The sequence below is a fragment of the Aotus nancymaae genome, unplaced genomic scaffold, assembly GCF_030222135.1.
Source record: "Aotus nancymaae isolate 86718 unplaced genomic scaffold, 86718_ANA_hifiasm-v0.15.2.pri h1tg000011l, whole genome shotgun sequence".
Taxonomy (NCBI): domain Eukaryota; kingdom Metazoa; phylum Chordata; class Mammalia; order Primates; family Aotidae; genus Aotus; species Aotus nancymaae.
This window is the reverse complement of record NW_026988422.1, coordinates 31,724,717-31,744,752: the sequence shown is the minus strand read 5'-3', so window position 1 is coordinate 31,744,752 and position 20,036 is coordinate 31,724,717. Positions and strand designations below refer to the sequence as shown.

Below are 20,036 nucleotides of genomic sequence, written 5' to 3'. Positions count from 1 at the left end.
GTGAGCCAGCCTGACTACCATGTAATTCTCTCTGAAGGGGCCTCACTGGAGTTGAGATGCAACTATTCCTATAGTGGAATTGTTTATCTCTTCTGGTATGTCCAGAACCCTGGTCAAGATCTTCAACTTCTCCTCAAGTACTATTCAGGGGACACACTGGTTAAAGGCATCAAAGGCTTTGAGGCTGAATTTATGAAGAGTAGATCTTCCTTTAACCTGAGGAAACCCTCTGTGCAGTGGAGTGACACGGCTGAGTACTTCTGTGCTGTGAGTGCCACAGTGTCTGGGACTGCAAGGGGAGATGAACACAAACTTTGTAAGGTGCTGGGGGAATAACTGCCTCTGAAAGATTTTGGATTCTGACACAGTAGAAACCATGATGCTTTAAAAAAATTTGTTTTTAATTTTTATGGGTACATAGTAGATGTATATGTTTATGGGGTACATGAGATATTTTGATACAGGCATGCAATGCATAACAATTACATCACATAAAATGGGGTACCCATCCCCTGAAGCATTTATCCTTTGTGTTACAAACAATCCGATTATACTATTTCAGTTATTTTAAAATGTACAATTACATTGTTATTGACTATAGTTACCTTGTTGTGCTATCAAATACCAGGTCCTTGGAACCAACCCAAATGCCCATCAATGATAGACTGGACAGGGAAAATGTGGCACATATACACCATGGAATATTATGCAGCCATCAAAAACGATGAGTTTGTGTCCTTCGTAAGGACATGGATGAACCTGGAAACCATCATTCTCAGCAAACTGACACAAGAACAGAAAATCAAACACCGCATGTTCTCACTCATAGGCGGGTGTTGAACAATGAGAACACATGGACACAGGGAGGGGAGCACTACACACTGGGGTCTGTTGGGGGGAAATAGGGGAGGGACAGCAGGGGGTGGGGAGTTGGGGAGAGATAGCATGGGGAGAAATGCCAGATATAGGTGAAGGGGAGGAAGGCAGCAAATCACACTGCCACGTATGCACCTATGCAACAATCTTGCATGTTCTTCACATGTACCCCAAAACCTAAAATGCAATAAAAAAAATTGAAATATAAAAAAAAAACCAGATCTTATTCATTCTTTCTATTTTTTGTACCCATTAAACATCCCTCTTCTCCCCCACCCTCCCAATACTGTTCCCAGCCTCTAGAAACCATCCTTGTCTTCTATTCTCTATCTCCATGAGTTTGATTGTCTTGATTTTTAAATCCCACAGATAAGTAAGTGTATGAACATGTAATGTTAGTCTTTCTGAGCCTGGCTTATTTCACTTAGCATAATGACCTTCAGTTCCATTCATGTTGCTGCTGTGACCCCAAAAGTATCTGAGACAAGTCTCAATCAATTTAGAAGGTTTATTTACCAAAGTTAAAGATGCACCCATGACACAGCCTCAGGAGGTCCTGACGACATGTGCCTAAGGTGGTTGGGGTACAGCTTGCTTTTATACAGTTTAGGGAAACATAATACATCAATCAATACATGTAAGATTTACAGTGGTTTGATCTGGAAGGGTGGTACAACTTGAAGGCGAGCTTCCAGATCATAGGTAGACTTAAAAGTTTTCTGATTGGCAGTTGTTTATTATCAATAGAAAGCAATGTCTGGGCTATGATCAGAGGTTGTGGAGACCAAAGTTTTATCATGCAGATGAAGCTCCAGGTAGTAGGTGTCAGAGAGAATAGATAGTAAATGTTTCTTATCAGACTTATCAACAGTGCATGTTGATGTTAATGATGGTTAGCTTTTCTTGAATTCCAAAAGGGAAATTCAAAAGGGAAGAGGGTATATGAGGCATGTCCCCCATTCCCATCGTGGCCCAAACTAGTTTTTCAGGTTAACATTGGCATGCCCTTGGCTGAGAGACATCCATTCAGATGGTTGGAGACCTTTTTTTTTTTTTTTTTTCGCTTTATATTACACGTGATAGAATCTCATTCTTTTTGTGAAGCCATGATGTTCTTATTCCACAGTATGGAGGTACTCAGGGATTTGCTGGGTGAGTGTGAAGCTGTTATACTTTAAATGGTTGAATATGGAAATTGTGACATGGCACAGAGTTTTGCTTTTCATTCATCATTTTATCTTTCAATAACTGGAACAAAAGGTGGACTTCTTTTGTAAGCATATCTTCTTGCATACTTAACTACCCTCTCAACTTGATAATTTTAAGGTAGTTTTTCTGGAAACTTTTTCCTGATTCTACACTGTGCTGATTATTTTCTTTCCTTTTTAAGTGCTTCATTTAGGAGGAAGGAGATTTATTAGGATGCTGAATGGCTTAGAACAATGGTGTGATCATGTAGCGTCTAGTAACTTTGTCAGGAATACTGAGAAAGGAGAGTGAATAACTGAAATTCTTTAGTAGTTTTTAAAGGACTATTAAGGAGGAAGAAAATGCTAGGTCTATTTTCCAAATCCCATTTGTTTTTTGTTTTTCCTACTTTAAAGACCAGTTCTTATTCTTTTGATATCTTAAATTCTGCAAATCCACATTATAAATCTTCAAAACTGGTGAAACAGTAACTTTCACCAATTCTTCCAAATGATGTTTTTATTTTTTTAACTCTTATTCCAGTTTCATATGGTTTAACAGTTGGAATATTAGAAATGAATTTTTATTTGTTTAACATTGCTATAATTATGTGCAAAATTTATCAATGTCTGGCCCCTGAAGATATTCTAATTAAGTATTGTAATGGGAATAAAAAGGTGAAGGGCATGTGATAGATGTATGACTTCCCCTGGCTAGGAAGAAAAAAGTATACAAACACTTTTTAATTTTCTTAATTGAAGGCTTCAAGGTTAATAATGTCTCGAAGAAAGGTAAAGAGGAGGAGGAGGAGGAGCAGGGTTGGGCTTTTTTGTTGTGTACCTCCTGATGCTGTCATGAGTAAGAGGAATAGGAATTTGAAGATATAGATAATAACGGTGCATTATTTCTAATGATTTACCTAAGCCAAAGGGGAAACCAGTAGGGATCAGCATTATTTTTTCAAGTTATATTGATATGGCCGTTTGTGGTATATACATTTGGAGGATTTCTGGAAATGAAGTAAGATATATAAAATTATTTATAAGAAATATATACTTATTTAATGTCTTGTTCTTCAGGTTATATTCTCTACTGTCTCTGAGAGGCTGATGATCTTTATAAGACTTAAAAACACAACTCAGTCTTGTGTTCCAGAATGACTGCAAGTGGGTACTTTATACACTACATATGAGAGGGAGAAATGGCAATGTCTTTCAATTCCAAACTGAAGTTCAGTACCGAGGAAATGTAACTGCTGGCACCAAGAACCTCAAGCACCTGGAAATGCATTTTTCATTCTTACACCAACAACCCTGTCTGAGATGTCAGAGTAGTTTTATTTATATGATTGTTTTATAAATGTAAAGAACTTTATATAATACATGTATATATTAAGTAGAAAGCAGAAATATGTAATTTCTAACACAATTATATTTGCCATATGAGCATATTGTAACATTTTAAAACAATATTATATTATTTCTATCACTTGATATTAATAAATACAGTTACACATAAATATAAAGTTTCAAATTTTTAAAAATAAACATTACAAATAAAATTGCCATCTCTCTTATTTTTCTCCTCAGTTTTAATACCTTCATCCCTCTCTCAAAATAAACCCATTATGAACTTTTTTCAAGTCCATGTTTTTTTATTTCTAATACATAGATATTTTTAAACAATGTGTGGTTTCATGTCTTGTGTTTTTAAAATTATATGAATGCAATCCAATTGTAAGTGTAATGGTGAAACTTGATTTCTTCTCTCAGATATTTTTGAGATATAGAAAAATTTATACATGTAGATATATTTCATTGCTTTTAGCTGATATATAGTACTCCATTTTATGAATATATTATATGTCCCTTTTCGTGCATATTGGATTGTGCAATGCCATCAGCAGTGATAGACTTAGGCTCAGTTAGACAATCAAGTTTACAAAGCTCAACAGGCCACATAGGTATTGGTTTCCTTCACACCCTAAGTGTTGTCAAGAGGAGTCCTTTCAGCTGTCTATACAGGTCACAGATTATTCTTTTTGCAATGCCTCCCTCCCCTCCTCCCACATGAAGAGCTAAGGTGTGAGGGAATAAGACCAAACAGGCCCTCCAGACTTAGAAACCCCATATCCCAAATGGAAACCAGTATCTCCTGGAACAATTATAAAAGTCACTGCTCCAAAACTATGGCATCTTGAAAAGTATTCACAGTCCATTTACAGTCCAGATGCAGTTTATCAACCAGGATCATTTTTACCATAACAATCTTACTTGATAATATAGCTGACATTCTACTTTTATTGGATTTTCAGAGAAACAGAGATTAAAAAATTAATTTTGTTTTTTTCATGCAGAAAGAGAAAGGATTTTGTTAATCCTTTATTCTATGAATGTTTCTAATTTTTTATTGTAAAATTCTACAAGGAATACAATTATGTTTCCTTATATATAGATATAGAATGTTTTATGTTATACACCTGGAAGTGATTCACATCTTAAAAAATTTACCTGCAATTGTCAAATTGCTCTTGAAATATTCTTACCAATTTTTGCTCTCATTAGCAGGGTAGAGGAACTCCTGTTTCTTCACACCCTTGTAAACACTTGCATTTCTTATATAACATCCCGCCTTCTCTATCTGCATTTCCTGCACTTCCCAAATAAACTACTTATAATCATTTTTTCAAGATTTGCTTCTGGAAGAACCCAGTGTAAGAGATTTGGTACAGAAGTGGTCATAGAGAGCAAATACATAGAAAGAGATTTTGGAATTAAGTTATTCATGGCCAGAAGGGAACAAGGATCCCATTATTAGAAGTAGGTGTGGTAGTGATAAGTGCAGAAAGATCATAACATCAAAATTATTAATTACTTGTGGTGAATTGGCAGGGGGTTCATATGTAAGTTGTTGCAGTAGCTTATGCAATATACTTAGCATTTGAGAACTACTGTGATAATGGTAATTTAATGTGATGTGGAGCTGGTTATTTATTGTCAGGTGCCATCAGGGAAGAACAATAACAAAAATGGAACCAGCCAAGACCACTGTGTCTTTCACCATCTCTAATCAATGGTGATCTTAGGAAGATAATGGCTGCTGCTTCCCGTCTGCCTTTCAAATCTTGTGCAGATGCACTTTTGTATTCAGAATCACACACACAAAAAAGGGGATTCTGGGCACTGTATTTTCCAGTGCAGCCACATCAACAATAGAATAATCCAGCATAGAAAACCAAGAGCCAAGTTCACTGGTGTGCTGCTTAGTTCACCAGAGTGCTGTGTTATACATTGTTAACCGGGCTCCTTTCTTGTGCCCTTTAATATACTCCCTTGTTTTGCTAGAGAAGAAACCCAAACAACAATTCACACAATTCCTTTCATTCATTTAGTTTTAATTCTACAAATGAGAGGCATTTGGGAATAATATTGGGCAAGTAGAAAAGAAAGAGAAACCATTATTCTTCTGTAGGGGCTGTGTGCAGGCAGCTCAGATTACCAGCTGTGAGGACTTTGACTTCTGGGTTTCTTCCTAAGAATCACTCATTTTGGTGTCAGAGGCAGTTGGATGAGGTATCATACCTTAAAATTTCCTGTAATCAGTCTTTCTCATCTTTGCTTCATTAGCCCTTTCAGTAGTTGTATGTCTAATTTCCTGTGTTAAATCTTACTTTTTAAAAGAGTTTTAAAAATAACTTTTATTTTAAAAAGTTAATATGTACATTATAGAAAGCTGAAAAACACAAGAAGCAAAGAATAAAGTCATTCACAATTACAAGCAGCTTATAGTTTGATATGTCCTTCTGGGTCCTGTGTATGTATATAGACAGCACCCAATTTTATGTGTGATTGAGATCATACAGTATATATGATGATTTTTTCATACATTATGAATATTTACCAATTCAAAATCCCAAAGAAAGACAAGATAGGCCAGGCACTTTAGAACATCAAGGAAGACAAGATAGACAGGGTGGCTCACAGCTGTAATCCAGCACTTTGGGAGGCCAAGGTGGGCAGATCACCTGTGATCAGGAGTTCGAGATCAGCCTGGCCAACATGGTGAAACCCTGTCTCTACTAAAAGCACAAAAAAATTAGCTTGGTGTGGTGGCAGTCACCTGTAATCTGTTACTCGGGAGGCTGTGGTAGGAGAATTGCTTGAACCTGGGAGACAGAGGTTGCAGGGAGCTGAGATGGCACCATTGCACTCCAGCCTGGGCAATGAGAGTGAGACTCCATCTCAAAAAATAAACAAACAAACAAATAAAATGAAAAGAAAGGCAAGATATTTCAAAAAAATGCTCAGCATTGTCAACAATATATATGTAGTAGGGAAGAATAAAATGCACACATAAAACAGTGGTTATAATATGAAAATGTCTCCTAATGTAACGAGTCTTGAAGGGAACCTTCTCATTCTCACTGCTTTCTGCCCCATGGCCTCTAACCCACTGAATGAACATGAAGGTGTGTTGCTCCTGGGGTCACTTCTAGAGCTGGTCTAACAACTTCCATTTCAATGAGTCATTTTCAGAAGGCGTTTCTATGATTTTTTTAAAACAACAAATGGGCATTTATAAGATGTGTGATTTTCTAACTGTATTATACATCAGCAACTTCTTTAAATCTAGAAGGGCTAGGTGGAGCAAAATTTTCTTTTAAAAGGTTGAGGGAAAAGTCAAGAGTAGCTTTTTCATATTATTTACATGGGCCTTCTATGAAGGCCAGTAAATCCTCCCAAAGGGTGGTAGGCATTTCCTATCCACCAAATGTGGCATGCAAGTTCTCTCTTTGGATACCAAGGTTGGTAGAACAAAGAGCAACCACCCAATGGCCTGCTAACCACTTCACCTGTCCTTGTAGGGGCTCCGCTCACCATTCAGGTCCATTAAGGCCTTTGTCCATCATTTCTGGTGTTTTTGGGAGGAGGTAAGGTCTTCTCTAACTGGGACAAAGTGGTCAGCCTGGGACCTGCATCTGTGCAACTCCATGGCATAATGAAGTTCCTGAGCTTGTTTCTCTAGACCCCCCTTCTTGGGTTCACCAAACTACTGCAGCCACCAGGGCCTTCTGGCAGCTGCCATTTTTCTCCCCCTGCAACATCCATTTCCTCCCAAAGGCACAGTGTGCTCTGCAGCTCAGTGAGGGCTTTGCAGAGGTCAGCAGGATTTCTAGATATTCTAAAGTGCTTCATAGCCCAGTGAGGTCTGGGCTCAGAGAGGCTGCTGCCCATCAGCTCACTGAGGTGGGGAGGGAAAGAAATTCCCAAGGCCCCAGCTTACCTGCCCCGCTGTGCGCTGCTTCTCACCACATTGTCTGCTGAACTCTAAATGTCTTTCTACTGAAAATTTTTGGATTTATTTTATGAGGAGAGCGAAGATCACCTGGTGGCCATCAAGCAGATCATCCAGAGGCAAAACTCCTTATCTGAGAAATTCAGAAGTAATTATTAATAAACATCCCTATTATCAAATGCAGGCATATGGTACCAGGCTTCTTTCCCAAAAATGTATAAGTAACCAGAATTTCTATACATCTTTGGAATGCATGTATGTTGAAACTTAGTGTGCAGTCCTTGCTGACATCAAGGCACCAAAATGTCTACAAATGTAACCATTTATCATGACCCTGGTGGCTAATATGGTCCAAATTACCCTTAAACTCCTGCTTTAAGGTTCATAAATGGCCCTAAGGAAAAATCCACCCTGGCTTGCTCAGTCCCCTCTCGCCGAAGCGCCCTGCTGCACTCCTCTGCAGCATTGTTTCTAATAAAACTCCCCTTTCAAACCCATACTGTTGTGGATAAATTCTTCTTATTACTTTAAGCCAATCACTTCCTGTTGCTGTGGCTCTGACACCTTGCCCAGCATTTCTGTTTGCCAGACTGACTCTTGACTGACAACACATCTGTATAAATTCAAGTACCTGAAGCAGAGCTTCTGAGGCTTGGAGTCAGACCATTCAAATAAATCTATTATTAATTGGGAATTAGCTTAAGCGTTTTTTTTTTTCACTGATTGCACAGTTCTACTGTATTTCACTCAAATCTGCTACAGTTCCTCTATGACATTCATCTCCTTATGAAATCATGGTGATATGGCTTGGGCCTGCGTCCCCACCCAAATCTCATGTTCAATTGTAATCCCCAGTGTTGGAGGTGGGGCCTGGTGGGAGGTGGTTGGGTCACTGAGGTGGATCTTTCATGAATGGTTTAGCATCGTTCTCTTGCTACTGTTCTTGAAATAGTGAGTTCTTGTGAGATCTGGTAGTTTAAAAGTATGTGACACTTTCCCGCCCTCTCTTTATTGCTCCTGTTTCTGCCATGTAAGATGCCGTGCTTCAGCTTTGACTTTCACCATGATTGGAAGCTTCCTGAGGCTCCCAGAAGCAGAAGTCTCTATGCTTCCTATACAGCCTGCAGCACAGTGAGCCAATTAAATTTCTTTTCTTTACAAATTACCCAGTTTCAGGTATCTCTTTATAGCAATGCAAGAATGAACTAATACACATGGTGCGGAAAATAGATTTCCTCAAAAGAAAGGAGGGTTGTTACAATACGAAGGACAAGGATTCCTTGGAAAAAGTGAAGAAAGTTAGGGACAGTGAAACTGCTCACTCCATATTTCTTCTTATACTTCAGGTAGAGTCAGTTAGATGAATGGGCCAAAAGAACCAGGAAAAGGAGGAAGACACAGCTTGATCCCAGAGATTTGACACAGGGTAAGAGGGAAAAGGAGGAGAGCCTTTGTATAGACCCAAATAATGTCCAGATCAGAATTTTCTTCCCAAATTTAGAGTTTGTTAATATTTATACCTTGCTGCAGGACCATGTAGCTGGTGTCTCTGAATTCATGGAGACTGAATGTTTCAGGAAGCACAATGGAAGGCTTCCATAGTCAAAGATAAATGTTAGTGGGGCTGACAGAAAAACAGCATCCTTCTCACCAAGTTTGCCCTGAGAACATAGAGAGATTTTTATTATGAGTTGAATGAACAAGAATAGTGAGAGTAAACAGCATTTGTTTTAGCTACTGTGACTTCAGTACTACCACGAAAGGAGAATCTGTGAGGATTGGAGATTTTTCTCATGTGGATCCCAGAAGCGCTTCACTGATACCTTGTCTGTCTGCTTAGGTCAGTGTTCCCAAAGATTATTTCGTAAATTTGAATAACACTGGCTGCATCACAAACACCTGAGGAGATTTTTAACTTCCAGGACCTTGATTCTGAACATTTTGATTTCGTAAGTGGAGAGACCTCCAAATCCATATTTTTAAGATGATCACCAATTAAGTCTTACATGCAGAGAAGTGACATTCTTGCTATGATGTTGTACATCAGCAGACGTGTCTGTACCAATCCTAGAAGCTGAGATTGAGCTTATTCTCTGGTCTTTTGAGGCAAATCCAAACTATTTAAGTATCTTATCCTGTGGTAAAAATAACTATAGGTCAATAGCATTGGTGGATGAACTTATGTAGAGGGTATATAATGAAGGCTAAATTTCCATTAAAAGTTTAATATCACAACATTTTGCCTGATGCACATAGGCCAGTCACATTATCTGGGAATCCTTTCTTCTCTTATAGGAGAAGAAAGTGATGCCAGATAATTTTATAGGGATTCAACGACTTTAATTACTATATTTTTTCATTACTAAGAGTTATATATTCTTTACTTTTTAATCAATATATGTGATAAAATTTCCCTTTTCCTTTGAAAAACATTTATTAATTGCATTTCTGTTATTGATATCTTAAATGTGAAGCAATATGATATTTCAAGTAGTAGGAATTCCTCAACCAAAGACCATTCATTTATTTACGCATTTGTGTGTTTAAGAAGTGTTTTCTAATCACCTGCTGAGTGTTTGATATTGTACTAGGTATGGGAATACAGCAGTGAAAAAAGTTTAAGTCTTTGCCATCTCAAATAATCTACTAATGATTAAACATGTGTTACTGACATTCCTTTAGTTTTATCCTAAAAACTTGCTTATATGATATTTTAGTGGATCATGGGGTGGGCAAAGATAGATAAATAAGAAAAAGCAAAATGAATTATTCTCAGAAATGTCATGGCATAAAAAGAGCTTTCAGGTCAGACAGTGTGCTGTAAAAAAAATAGGGTTATAAAAAAGACCAACTATTATTTAGATATACAAGGGACCATTAGACAGCTAATAGCTGTCTTAGACAAAAAAAAAAAAAAGCCAAAAGTGAAAATACAGGATTGACTTTTGGGAGAACAGATCAACAATCCTCTGATTTTAGTATCTTGCCCACAGGGGGGTGCATCTTCCTAACACATTGACATTTCCTGCTCACACTCATCCCTTCAGTGTGAGCTTAACCTTTCCTCACACTAAGAAGTCAACCACCCAAGGACACCAGAGGGTCTAAAAATGAACTCTTCTCCAGGACCAGCGCTTGCACTGTTCTTAATGTTTGGTAAGTAAAATGGTGCTTACAACTTAGAATCTTTTGTTCCATTGTGTTGATTTAATCTTTAACCACAGTTTTCTCTGAGGGGTAGAGCTCAGATCACGTCTACGGTAACTTGGTATAACTTATTTTTTTTTTCCAGGGGGAATCAATGGAGATTCAGTGGTCCAGACAGAAGGTGAAGTGCTCCTCAATGAAGGGGATTCCCTGACTGTGAACTGCTCCTATGAATCCACAGGGTACCCTTCCCTTTTCTGGTATGTCCAATATCCTGGAAAAGGTCCAGAGCTCCTCCTGAAAGCCATGAAGGGCAATGACAAGGGAAGAAGCAACAAAGATTTTGAAGCCATATACCGTACAGAAACCACTTCTTTCCACTTGGAGAAAGGCTCAGTTCGAGAATCAGACTCAGCTGTGTACTTCTGTGCTCTGAGTGACACAGTGACAGGGACTGCAGGGGGAGCTGAGCACAAACTCTAAGCAGCACAAGGGGTCTGGCTGCTGAGTGTCAGCTGCTGTGATCCACTCTGGTTAGGGACCAGGAACTACTCTACTGTTATTGTTGTTCACCACTCACCCCAGGCACTCTGAGTGTGAAAGCCATCCAAATAAACTCTAAAACACGATAGAAGAACATGCCTTACACCAGATGCTTTAGCAATAAGAGTGAAAACAGAATGTCACCATAGTTCCTCAACCTTGCTTGACATTTGTGATTTTAAAAGTATAAAACCTCGAGGTAAATGAAATGGTCTAGCTGTACATTCCTGTATAAAATCTAGCCTCCTGGCCTTGTCTCAGGTCATCCAAGGAAATAGTATGTTTACAGACACAGATGAGGTTGCAAATGCTTAATGTATACCTGATGAGCTGGGGCAAGATGGGATGATTTCTTAGGAATGATTCTGCCCAAGAAATAATAGGTTCTTAAAGGAAACAAGAATTGTAGGGCAGGTGTGGTGGCACATGCCTGTAATCTCAGCACTTTGGGAGGCCGAGGACAGTGAACCATGAGGTCAAGAGATAGAGACCATTCTGGCCAACATGGTGAAATCCTGTCTCTACCAAAAATACAAAAATTAGTTGGGTGTGGTGGTGGGCATCTGTAATCCCTGCTACTTGGAAGGCTGAGGCAGGAGAATTGCTTGAAGCCAAGAGGCGGAGGCTGCAGTGAGCCAAGATCATGCCACTGCACTCCAGCCTGGGTGACAGAGTAAGACTCCATCTCAAAAAAATAAAAAAATAAAAAAAGAATTATAATATGAAGAAGTCAAGTGTTTTCCTTATTTGCAGATGATATGATTTTATATTTGGAAAATCCTAAAGACTCCACGAAAAAAAAACCTTAGGACTATAACTTCAGTAAAGTTGCAGGATACAAAATCAACATACAGAAACCAGTAACATTTCCATATGTCAACAATAAACAATCTGAAAAAGAAATAAAAAAGTAATTCCATTTATAATAGCCATGAATAAAATTAAATACCTAGGGGTTAGTTTAACCAAAGAAGTGGAAGATCTCTATAATGAAAAGTATAAAATGCTGATGAAAGAAATTGAAGACGACACCAAAAAAAAAAAAAAAAAAAAAAAGTAAAGAAGAGAAAAACAACTCCATGTTCATGGATTGTAAGAAACAATATTGATAAAATATCCATACTACCCAAAGCAATCTACAGATTCAGTACAATCTCTATCAAAATACCAATGACATTCTTCACAGGAATAGAAAAAAATTTCTAAAATATATATGGAACCACAAAAGACCCAGAATAGCCAAAGCTATTCTAAACAAAAAGAACAAAACTGGAATAATTACATTATCTGACTTTAAATTATACTACAGAGCTATAGTAACCAAAACAGCATGGGACTGGCATAAAATTAGATACATAGACCAATGGAACAGAAGAGAGAACCTAGAAACAAATTCACACATCTAACAATGAACTCATTTTTGATAAAGGTGCCAAGAACATACACTGAGGAAAAGACAGTCTCTTCTATAAATGGTGCTGAGAAAACTGGATATCCATGTACAGAGGGATGAAACTAGATCCCTATCTCTCACCATATACAAAAATAAAATCAAAATTGATTGAAGACTTAAATTTAAGATCACAAACTCTGAAACTACTACAAGAAAACACTGGGGAAAATCTCCAGGACACTGGTCTGGGCAAAAATTTCTTAAGCAATAGCCAAGCACAGGCAACCAAAGTAAAAAGGGACAAATGGGATTACATCAAGTTAAAACACTTCCACACAGCAAAAGACACAATCAACAAAGTGAAAAGACAGTACACAGAGTGGTGAAACATATTTGCAAACTACCCATCTGACAAGGGATTAATAAGCAGAGTATATGAGGAGCTCAAACAACGCTATAGGAAGAAATGGAATAATCTGATTAAAAAATAGGCAAAAGCTTTGCATAAACATTTCTCAAAAGAAGATGTACAAATGGTAAACAGGCACATGAAAAGGTTCTTGATATCACTGACCATCAGAGAAATGCAAATCAAAACTAAAATGAGATAGCATCTCATCCCAGTGAAAATGGCTTATATCCAAAAGACAGGCAATAACAAATGCTGGCTATATGAGGGTTCCCTTTTCCTCACAGCAATAACAAATGTTGTGAGGAAAAGGGAAACCTCGTACACTATTGATCAGAATGTAAATCAGTACAATTACTATGGAGGATAGTTTTAGTTTCCTCAAAAAACATTTTTGTTTATCTTTTTAGCATCACTCCACTCCTGGTACCAATTTACTGTATTAGTCTGTTTTCACACTGCTAATAAAGACATACCCAAGACTGGGCACTTTACAAAAGAAAGAGGTTTCTTTGGACTTACAGTTCCAGGAAGCTGGGAAAGCCTTACAATCATGGCAGAAGGCAAGGAAGAGCAAGTTATGTCTTACATGAATGACAGCAGGCAAAGAGAGCTTGTGCAGAAAAACTCCCCCTTATAATAACCATCAGATCTCGTGAGACTTACTATCATGAGAATAGCATGGGAAAGACCTGTCCCATAATTCAATTACCTTCCACTTGGCCCCTCTCACAACATGTGGGAATTCAAGATGAGATTTGGGTGGGAACACAACCCAATCATATCAACTTCTTTACTTACTAATATGAATTTAAGGTTTCTAAGTGTTTTTCATATCTTCATAGCTCATTTCTTTTTAGTAGTGAATAATATTATGTTGTCTGAATATACCACATTTTATTCATCCATTTACTTCCTCAAGGGTATCTTGGTTGCTTCCAAGTTTTGGCAATTATAAATATAGCTGGTATAAATATCTCTTTACAGGTATTGGTGTAGACATAAGTCTTAACTACTTTGGGTAATTACCAAAGAGCACAACTGCTGGACTGTATGGCAAGAGTATGTTTAGTTTTGTAAGAAGTTGCCAAACTCTCTCTTAAAGTGGCTGTACCATTTTGCATTCTCATCAGGAATAAATGAGATTTCCTGTTGCTCCGTATGCTCACCTGCATTTGGTGTTGACAGAGGTCTGGAACTTGGCTATTGGAATAGATGTTTCAGGGCATCTCATTGTTTTAATTTACATTTCCCCAATGGCATATGATATAAAGCATCTTTTCATATGTTCATTTGCCATTTGTGTATCTTCTTTGGTGAAGTGTCTGTTAAGGACTTTGGCCCATTTTTTAATCAAGTCGTTTGTTTCTTATTATTGAATTTTAAGGCTTCTTTGTATATTTTGGATAACAATCCTTTTTTTTTTTTTTTGCAAACATTTTCTCCCACTCCGGTTTTGCTTCTCATTTTCTTGACATTGTTTTTTTTACAGAGTAGAAATTTTAAATTTGTTATTGATTATTTTAAGCTCAGTTTATTATTGATTTCTTTCATGTACCATGAATTTGGTGTTGCATTTAATGACTCATTCCCATGCCCAAAATCATCTAGGTTTTCTCCTATATTATCTTTTGGAGTTTTATAGTTTTGCATTTTAGGTTTATAATCCATTTTGCATTAATTTTTGGAGTGTAATGTCTGTGTCTAGATTCATTTTCGTATGTATGTATTTTTTTGCCTGTGGATATCCAGTTGTTCCTGCATCATTTGTTAAAAAGACTATCTTTGCTCCATTGTATTTCCTTTGCTCCTTTATAATAAATAAGTTGACTTTGTGTATGCAGGTATTTTTATAGGCTCTCTGTTCTGTTCCATTGATCTATTTGTTCCTTTTTTCATAAATGCCACACTTTCTTGATTAATGTAGCTTATGTCAATCCTTTGATTTGTTCATGTCTTTCAGAATTGTGTTGGTTATTCTGGCCTTTCCGTATAAGCTGTAAAAAGAGTTCATCAATGTCCCTCCAAAAACCTTGCTGTGCTTTTGATTGTTATTGCACTGAACCTGTAGATCAAGCTGGGGAGGATAAACATTTTGATAATATTGAGGTCTTCTTATTCAGGAACACGAAATTCGTTTTTTCTGTAGTTGTCCTTTGATTTCTTTCATCAGAGTTTTATAATTTTTTTCATGCAGATATTGTACATATTTTGCTAGATTTATGCCTATATATTTTACCTTTTGGGTGCCAAAGTAATTGTATTATGTTTTTAGCTCAAATTCCACTTGTTCATTGCTGGCATATAGGAAAATGAATATGTATAAGATGTATATAATAATAAAAAATTGCATTTATACAATATATCATATTTTGTATGTTAACCTTGCATCCTGAAACCTTGCTACTATTGCTTATTAGTTCCAGGAGTTTTCCTTTTGTCAATTTTTTTGGATTTTTTTATGTAGATGGTCATGCCATGTGGGAACAAAGTTTTATTCTTTCCTGCCCAATCTATATAGCTTTTCTTTTTTCTTTTCTTTTCTTTTCTTTCTTGTCTTGTCTTATTGCAGTAGCTAGGACTTCTGGTATGATGCTGACAAGGAGGGGAGAAGTGACATCCTTGCCTTGTTCCTGATCATGATGGGAAAACTTGAGTTTTCCCATCATGATCAGGTATGATGTTAGATGTACGTTTTTGTAGATACTATTTATTGTATTGAAAAAGTTCTTCTCTATTCCTGTTTTACTGTTTTTTTTTTTTTTTTATGATTAGGTGTTGAATTTTCCTAAATGCTTTCTCTGCATCATTGATAAGATCATGTGATTTTTCTTCTTTAGCCTGTTGATGTGATGAATTACATTAAATGAGTTTCAAATCTGAACCAGCCTTGCTATTTGTAGCCCTTGTCCTTATTTTTGTCTTCCATTTTTTAAATAATTCCTTCTCTGGTTTCTTTTAGGATTCTTTTTTTAAATCTATGATTTTCTTTCATCTCTTCTTTCTCTTTTTTGGGGAAGGGCAGGGTCTCACTCTGTGCCCAGGCTGGAGTACAGTGATGTGATCTTGACTCACTACAGCCTCAACTTCCTGGGCTCAAGTGATCCTCCTGCCTCAGCCTCCAGAGTAGCTGGGACCACAGGCATGCATCACCACACCCAATTAATTTTTGTATTTTTTTTGTAGAGATGACTTATTGCCATGTTGCCCAGGCTGGTCTCCAAATCCTGAGCTCAAGTGATCCACTCACCCTGGCCTCCCAAAGTGCCGGAGTTACAGGCATGAACCACTGTGCCTAGCCTATCTAAGACTTTCTACAATTTGAAAAGGAAATATTTAGGTGTTTTGTTTTGCTTTGGTATATATCCTGCTGTGTGTTCTCTGAGTTTCCCGGATCTGTGGTTCAGTGGCTGACATTATTTTGGGGGAAATTCTCAGTCATTGTTTAAAAAAAATTCTTTTTGGTTAATTTTTCTCTTTCTTCTCTATCTGATATTATCCTTATGTGTTTGTTACACTTTTTGCAGTTGTCCCACAGTGTTTTTTTCCATTTCTTTCTTTTGTGTTTGTTTTCTTTTCTTTTCAGTTTTAGATTTTTCTACTGATCTGTCCTTAATCTCAGAAATTATTTCCTTGGCTGTGACCAGCCTACTAATAAACAGTGTTTTGATCTCTAGAAATTTTTTGTTCTTTCTTAGGATTTCCATCTCTGTTACACTGCCCATCTGTTCTGGCATACTGTCTACTTTATTATTAAAACTCTTAGCATATTTATTTTAAATTCCTGGTCTGATAATTCCAACACCCCTGATGTGTTTCTCTGGTGCTTGCTCTGTCTCTTCAGATTGTTTTTGCCTTTTAATATGCCCTGTAATTTTTTCTTGGTAGCCAGACACGATGTACTGTGTAAAGGGAGCTGCTGTAAATAGGCTGTTAGTGCTGTGGTGGTAAGGTGTATGGGGAGACGCAGTGTTCTATAGGCCTACAATTAGTTCTCAGTCTTTTAGTGAGCCTGTGCCTCTGGGCTGTAAACTTCTCAGGTGTTTCTTAGTCTCCCTCACTCCTCACACACCCTTTAGCTGGGAAAGAATTGTAGAGTGGGCTGAAATTGGGTATTTCCCTTCCACCAGGTCAGTTAGCCTCGGATAAAATCCCAACAGGTCTTCTTTGGTTAACTGGTTTCTCCCGAGGGAAGAACTTTGTTAAGGACAGAGTGCTGTAGTGTATTTCAGAATTATTCCTTTTCCCCTATCCCTGCTGGAAGCACAAGGGGATTTTTCTGTGATATTTACTGTGGAAACCCGGTCAAGTTGATAAAGATAAAATTTGTAAAAGTGTGGCCCAGCCTCCCCACCCCATGACTCAGCCTTCCTGGAGTTTTTGACTCTCAGATTTGTCCTTTCTGAGCCCACAACAGCTTTTCAAATACAGTTCAGGTTTTCCTACCTCAGCAGTGGTTCCAATAAATGCTTCTACTTCTGAGTCTTTGCTCCACTAGCCATATCTCCCAGTATTCACCTGTTTGTGCGATCGGGGGGCAGTGATGTGCCTGGTGTCCTCACCTTTATTATAGATCCAAGAGGAATTGTTGAATTTTCAGTCTGTTCAGCTTTTTACTCATTAGGAGTGAGTGGCAACTTTAAAGCTCCTTACATGCAGAACCAGAAACTAGAAATCATCTGCTATCATCTTCTTAATATAAATTTAAAAGAACATTCTCTATATTAAGAAAACTTGTCATATAACCATTGATGTATATATATCTTTTAAAAAAAGATATATAGAATATATATAGAATATATATTCTTAACAAAGTTCTGCTCTCAGGAGAAACCAGTTAATCAAAGCCTAACCTGTTGGGATTTTTATCAGAGGTGAACTGACCTGGTGGAAGGGAAATACCCTTTTGACTTTATTTATAATCTTGTTTATCATGCAGAATTAAAAAAACACTGTGTAGTCAAATTTATGAAAACCTTTTTTCATGGATTGTGAGTTATAAGCCCTGCTTAAAAATCCATGCTACTTCAAATGGTAAGATTTTATATATTTTCTTTAGTTTTTCACATTTTTTCTATTTAAATTTTAATAAGAGCGTGTGTGTAAAAAATGAGGTTGCTGTCCAAGGCTGTTTATTTTTCTTAATTTTCTTGGTTTATTTTGAGGCTGCCATTCATGCTCAACATCCTTTTTTGAATGACTAATTTTTCTTCATTGATTTAAAATGTTATATTTGTCCATTTTTTCCATGTTTCTTATTTTTCACTACTAAGGTTTTCAACTTAAGCATTTTTAAAAAATCCATAATGTATTGTTTATTGTTAATGGTGCATAATACCAATAGCTTACTGAAATGAGAGCAATATGTAGGCAGTCATCACTGAGCTCATGCTAGAAATAAGCATGAGGATATGATGTGAATAGAAGGGATGTTACTAGAGAAAGAGATAAACTACAGGAGTGTGTAGTGAGGTGTCATCTAAGGCAATGTAAACTAAATGCCTGTAATCCCAAATCTGTCAGTTGTTTTGAGTTGAGAGGAGTCAGACGAAGCAGTAGACAATCGTGCTCATAAATTGTTCACTGAGTGAGAAGTAGACAACCAGCTTTGGAAAATGACAACTTGGTATCTTCTTTGTTCTTCTTGAAGAGGAGAAATGAAATAGTCAACACTTGGTTTTAGGGTTCTGACAAGTTCGGCTAGGTGAAATGCCTTGAAATTTGCAGCTACTTCAAATTTGGGATGCTGTCATTGTTCTGGAAGAAGATTTTTGAATTTTTTCTGTTACCACATATGCTTCTTGATGATATTTGGTTATAGCCACTGCAGAAACTATCATAGCTCTCTGAAAACATTGTTGAAATTGATTATATTTCAAATACAGTACTTCTAATTTAAGCAGAATGAGTATGAACAGTTTTTTTTGCTGAGATTTCTTCTTCCTACCTCTGCTTCTCCTTAACCCTCTTCCTCCTCTCTTTGTCCCCTGTCCTTATTTCTTTCTCTTCCTTGACTTTGATGGACTGATTCTGTGATTCTTTCCTGAAGTAAGCAGCTCTGGGGGAATCAACCCTTACTTTGGGCAACAATGCCATTGCCATCAATACTTAAAAGTAATCTCATTATAAGATACTATCTCACACCAGTTAGAATGGCGATTATTAAAAAGTCAGGAAACAACAGATGCTGGCGAGGATGTGGAGAAATAGGAATGCTTTTACACTGTAGGTGGGAGTGTAAATTAGTTCCACCGTTGTGGAAGACAGTGTGGCGATTCCTCAGGGATCTAGAACCAGAAATACCACTGGACCCAGCAATCCTATTATAGGGTATATACCCAAAGGATTAGCAATCATTCTACTATAAAGACACATGCACACATATGTTTATTGGAGCACTATTTACAATAGAAAAGACTTGGAACCAACCCAAATGCCCATCAATGATAGACTGGATAAAGAAAATGTGGAACATATACATGATGGAATACTATTCAGCCATAAAAAAGGATGAGTTCATGTTCTTTGCAGGGACATGGATGAAGTTGGAAGCCATCATTCTCAGCAAACTAACAGGAACAGAAAACCAAACACCAGCTGGTTGCAGTGGCCCACTCCTGTAATCTCAGCACTTTGGGAGGCCAAGGCAGGTGGATAACCTGAGGTCAGGAGTTTGAGACCAGCCTGGCCAACATGGTGAAACCTTGTCTCCACTAAAAATACAAAAAAATTAGCCAGGCTTTGTGGCAGGGGCCTGTAATCCCAGCTACTTGGGAAGCTGAGACAGGAGAATCTCTTGAAATGGGGAGGCAGAGGTTGTAGTGAGCTGAGATCATGCCATTGCATTCCAGACTGGGCAACAAGAGCAAAACTTCATTTCAAAAAAAAAGTAAAATAAAATAAATAAGAAAGAAAAGAAAAGAAAACTGAACACCACATGTTCTCATTCATAAGTGGGAGTTGAACAATGAGAACACATGTACACAGGAAGTGAAACGTTACACACTGGAGCCTGTTGGGGGTTGGGGGACAAGGGGAGGGAGAGCATTAGGACAAATACCTAATGCATTTGGGGCCTAAAACGTAGATGATGGGTTGATAGGTGCAGCAAATCACCATGGCACAGGTATACCTATGTAACAAACTTCCAAGTTCTGCACATGTTTCCCAGATCTTGGAGTAAAA

General features: G+C 37.5%; 1 gene segment (V, D, J or C); it reads left to right on the top strand.

Annotated features, from left to right (window-relative positions):
- The first annotated feature begins 10,444 nt into the window (after positions 1–10,444).
- On the top strand, positions 10,445–10,989 carry LOC135274201 (T cell receptor alpha variable 9-1-like). The segment is given in 2 exon segments: positions 10,445–10,515; positions 10,652–10,989. Coding segments are annotated over 2 exon segments (384 nt in total).
- The last annotated feature ends 9,047 nt before the right edge of the window (positions 10,990–20,036 follow it).